The sequence below is a fragment of the Monopterus albus genome, unplaced genomic scaffold, assembly GCF_001952655.1.
Source record: "Monopterus albus unplaced genomic scaffold, M_albus_1.0 scaffold56.1, whole genome shotgun sequence".
NCBI classification, from domain to species: domain Eukaryota; kingdom Metazoa; phylum Chordata; class Actinopteri; order Synbranchiformes; family Synbranchidae; genus Monopterus; species Monopterus albus.
In genome coordinates this window covers 502,239-507,466 of record NW_018127936.1, presented here as the reverse complement: position 1 = coordinate 507,466, position 5,228 = coordinate 502,239, and the positions used below count along the sequence as shown (strand labels likewise).

General features: G+C 43.8%; 1 protein-coding gene across 6 annotated transcripts in view; it reads left to right on the top strand.

Annotated features, from left to right (window-relative positions):
• Positions 1-241: 241 nt before the first annotated feature.
• The window catches only part of grid2 (glutamate receptor, ionotropic, delta 2), a 437,846-nt gene continuing 432,859 nt past the window's right edge, over positions 242-5,228 (top strand). For 4 of the 6 annotated variants that reach the window (XR_002275145.1, XR_002275146.1, XM_020602380.1 and 1 more), the window contains exon 1: positions 242-1,304. Coding sequence is in view for 4 of the 6 variants with exons in the window: in XM_020602380.1 (XP_020458036.1) it covers positions 1,217-1,304 (88 nt within the window). In the remaining 2 variants the exon portion in view is untranslated. The remainder of the gene's footprint in view (positions 1,305-5,228) is intronic. The other 2 variants (XM_020602378.1, XM_020602379.1) reach the window with 1 other exon arrangement.

Here is a 5,228-nt window from a genome sequence, read left to right as displayed (position 1 = left end):
CCCTGACAGCGCTGAGGTTGGCAGGTTACACCTTTCTTCCCTGACTTTCTGTTAGACACCACTCTGCATCCTCCGCCCGCCCCGGGCACCTCGCGCTTTTCTTCCTCTAAGGTAATTCCAACAGAATCGCGCCCCGACTGGCAACCGCTGCTTTCCATAGTTATTCTCTCCTTTTCTCTCTCTCTGAGTCTCTTCTCCATCTCTCTCCCTCACCCTCCCTCCCTCCTCCTTTCTCTCTCTCCCACACGGACGCCACATACCTCCTCTTCACAGCCACGGTGCTTGCTGTGGCTGACAGGAGTACTTGCATACGGAGTGCGGACCGCGGAGTGTCGTTGTGCGCATCCCTGGTTAAATTTTCTCCACATAGCCAAACCTACATTGTCCATTTTCTGACGCAGAAAAGAAGACTGCGTTTGGCGCTCTGTTTCATTATACGTGTATGAGCCCCCCTCACTCCTGGTGTCTCGTCTCTAAAGGAAACTAAAGACAATTTCGGAATAAGGCATCTTACCTGTCTGTGGTAATGCCATGTGACAAGGTTTTTCATCATTTGATATTTCTTTCCCCTCTAACAAAAGTCGCTGGGCTCGTCCCTGTGATTTGGCATTAGTGATACTGGAAGAGGGGCTAAGTGAAGGAAACAAAGCTCCGGGGGAAAATGGGAGTTTTGGCCGTTGGCTTGGTCCGCTGAGGCTGCTGCTGCTGCTGGTGGCGGTTTGGGGATTGGTGCAGGGGAAACTGCGTCGCCAGGTCTGAAAGACTGGGAATCTCTGGTCATTATATCAGGACCTGCTTTTCAAGACAACTAGGTTTTCTCTCACGTTACTGAATGGCTACAGATTTATTCATTTAAATGAGCGGCCACATCCTCCAGACCCTCAATTCGTCTTAACGCGTCGTTGTTTGGATGCGGTTTGTTTGCTCTGCGGCTCGGTGTCTTTCCGCTCGCCTAAAATATGATTTAATGTTAGAAGATATTTCAACAGGGTGCCAGTCTGTTACTATCTGGGAATCTGTACCGATCTTCCAAAACAACCCGGAATCACCCTCCAATGTAAAGAGAAGAACATATTAATGCACATATTACAGGGAATTTCCTTGACCGCCCCACAGATGGACTAAAAAGAAGCTTCGGTTCTCGGGATTTTCACTGTTCACTCTCACTCAAAGCTGTGGTTTTCTCTGTTTTGGGGGGGAAATATCTCTGGACAACATGAAAGTTATCTCGGCTATGTTGGTCGTTGCCGTTTTTTGGAGCCAAGAGTGGAAGTCGTCGCTCTCGGATTCAATCATCCACATCGGTGAGTTCACTGCGCTTTTTCTCTTCTAAATCACGGCCACAATAAGGCTCTGTGCGTCTCAGAAAACAGATTGGAGGGTTCAACCTTGATATGCGCTGCACTGTTTAAATCTGAGCATTGCTGTCTTTGACGCCCTGTGGTATTTAGTGGGCTCTTCTATGAATGTGGACCGTGGAACTCACTGTGTAGATGGCATACCTGAAATGAATTTTTGGCACATCCACTACTTTATATTACGGGTAAAATAAGAGGGCTGTCTAATGCGTCATTATAGATATCGTTTCAAATGAAGTTTACATTTGGAGGATTATTGAGTTACATATGAAAACTCAAACAGGCCTACTTAAGAATTTCTCTATAGTCATTTATCCAGGTTATCATTATAGTCATATGAATTGATCAATGAAGGCAGTATCAAGTAAAGCGACCGCACTTACAGAGTGAATAGTTTCCTTAGAATTTCACAGATATAATGTCTGTGCGCACATAGGATGCGCGAAAAACAGGTGGTTTAGGACGGCGTCATATTGCCCTAATGGCAGAAGAATTATTCTGGATGAGAGCAATTTTCTGCTTATAGACCTACTTTAGATATCCTTGAAGCATTTCCACCTTCCGTCGTGAGCTACTGCAGTGCCAGGAACGGAGGGAAACATTTTATATACTACAGTCTTGTCTGCCTTCCACGACCAATGGCAAAGTGTGGCACTGATGTGTTGATGTGGTTTCCACATCAGGGAGTGTGTTCTTTTAGACAATATAGCAACTACTCCGACTGTATAGGCTGGGGAGAGGGAGGGAGAGGGAGAGAGAGAGAGAGAGAGAGAGAGAGATGATGCTCGAGAGCGTGTCTTGCAGCATGAGATGAGGACGCGAGGTGGTGGTTAGCAACTCCTCCGACTGTATAGGCTGGGGAGAGGGAGGGAGAGGGAGAGGGAGAGGGAGAGAGAGAGAGAGAGAGAGAGAGATGATGCTCGAGAGCGTGTCTTGCAGCATGAGATGAGGACGCGAGGTGGTGGTGGGCACACACAATCATTGCACAACTCGTTGGCCTCAAATGGGCGATAAACCAGAGAGGGAGAGAGAGAGCGCATTGTGCGTGAGTGAGGGTGACGAGCATTAACAAAAACACACACCAACAAGACGATAAGCACCTGCTTTGAATTATTTATTTATTTATTTTTACCGCATTGCATGCCCAGGATGACATTCACTATTTTACAGGCACATATGCACTGTCAAACACCTGTAACACATAAACTACCAGTCTAACCCACTACATTATGCTGGCAGGAGGAAATGGTCTGTTTAATCCATGTAGACGTTGGACAGCTGATTGACAGAGCAGACCCCAGGCCAATTTAGCCTCTACCTGAACACAGTTTACCAAGAGCAGGATAAGTGTGAGGTCTTACGCCAAGCTGATATTTTATATCAGACTTGGAATAGGATGGTCAAATGAGTAAAATTTATACAGATCAAGTAGACAGTGCATGTTTTATCTACTTTAATTCGAACTGACAATAGCAAATGCAAATAGTATGCCAATCAAACTGGGTTCATTACAGATAATACTGTTTATGAACTGGTAGTTTAAACAGCTGGCTTCCCAGTTGTCACAGAATTGTTTTAAAATGTTCAAATTAGGTTATACTGAAATTGCAGCACAAAGCAATAGCAAGGCTCCAGGAGTATTAGCAAAATCACACTTGCACAGGTCTCAGTGTTGTAGGCTCTGTGTTTGTGGCCCCACTTGGGTGGTAGTGTAATTCATTGGATAGATGGGTCACCCTCTGAATGGATGGTTTGATCCCAGCATGTTCTGCAAGTGTTTCACAGCAAGACAACATTTTACCTAACTGTAGGATTCTTTATATAGGAGTGTTAGCAATGTGGATTACCCCTTGGCTATGATATGTTTTTAGGCCTACCAGACCAAAATTGGGGTCTACAGCTACCGTATGTCGGTTACTGCACTGAGGTTCTTGTCTGCCACTGAAACTGTGTCATGATTTCCTGTGTGTGCACTGACTGGTCTCTATTCTGTGTATTTAGGATATATTGTAGTTTACAGACTGTACTGGTATATTAAAATGCACTAGCCCACCTGTGGGATGATATATGCCTTGTTAGTGCTATTGTCATAAAGGAAAAAGTCTAATAACTGTATTATTTTCAGACTTGTCTAGTAATACGTTAAAAGTTGTGTACATGAAATGCCAGGTAAATAAATTAGTTACTCATTGTATGGTAGCATGTGACTTGAGTAATGCTCTTAGCTTGCACAGAGGTGTTTATTACAGACCAAGCTAGAAATAAAAATACCTATAATGTATTTAGATTTGCACTGCCTTTAGTCTGCAATGGTGTAACTGTTGGTGTCCAAAAACACTACACACAGAGCTCATATACTCATTAACAAACATAGTCACAGCCCTTTGATAGTATTCATCAGGTTTTGTTTGTCTATAGTTGCATAAAAATGGAATAGCCAAGATAAAGATGGATAGATGTAGGGCACTATATACTATGTGGTTTCATTAAGTATAGTAAACAGTGAAGGCAATGTGTATTGGTTCCTGGTTAGTTACAAGTCCATTTAATTGGTGTGATGGGGTTACTTTGTTGCCTGTATACACAAACACACACACGTTACATGTCTGTGTTTGAATACATAGCATCGGCATGGGCACTTGGTGGGATTTCAGTCATTGTGTCTTCACCCTCCACCATATTTCTAATCAACAGTTCATTTCCCTGCTAGTCTCAAGTACTTTGAATCAAAACAAAAGGTTATCACCCCTAAAAACAGTACCTCTCTTTTCTCATTCTGCCTCTGTCACACGCCATACCTTGGACTTTGTAAACTTAAACAAACCTGATTATGGATCCAGCGGAAACACTTGCTGTCTTTGTTTTCTCACAACGGGTGTTATTGTTTCAAAGAGGTAGAAGGCACTCTAACAGTTCTGTGGTTTCATTATGTCACATCTTAGTTGTAAGTGGAGATCATTAATATCCCTCATGGCTTTATTACTTGTACGATGCTAACCTGTCTGTGTGTGCATATACATGAGCATAATATTGACTTAGGACTGCATGAGAAAGGAAAAAAGTACTACGCCCAGCAGGCGCATTACACAGACATGCCGGACGTAATCCCTCTTTAATCTCTTTGTGGCTGCTAAAGATGGAATGAGAGAGATGAGTGATGTATATCAAAAGGAGAACAGAAAGTAACAGGTAAAAACCAGGGGACACAAAGGAAGGGAAAGTAGACTTTATGCTGTCATCTACCATCTTTAGCTGTCTGAGCTGTAAACCTGTGCCATCCTGTAACAGAATTGTCATTATTTAAGTGATACAGTATTAACAGCAGTGACCCATAGATGTTTTCATCTTGCTCTGTTCTGGCTGTAAATGTGATTGAGCTGCTAGGGAGATGGCACTGCTGCCTCACCCCGTCTCTTTCTGTCTCTCTCTCCCCCTTCTCTCTCTAATGATCAGCATGCAGAGGGAAAGGGGGAGTCTGCTTGTCTCTTGGCCCTCGCTGCATCGTGTGCTGCATGGTAATACCCTTCTGCTTTATGTGAGCGGTTTGTATGAATTCTGCGTGTGTGTTAAAGAGGGAGACAGACAGGTAGAGAGAGAATGTGGAGGAATGTGATCTTGTCGTCTTTATTGGTTACACTCTCAAAGTCACAGTGATTTATGCAGCCAGATTAAGTCCTCACTTTGGAGTCAGCCATGCAGTGTGTCAGAGTGCATCCGCTGGCTCACCATGTATCACATATCAGAAAGAAGCCACTGAGGGAGTCTGCTCCACTCTGGTTCAAATGACGTACTTTACATTGAATCATTCTTTGCCTCTCTCTCTCTCTCTCTCTCTCTCTCTCTCTACTCTCTCTGTCTATGCCGATCCCT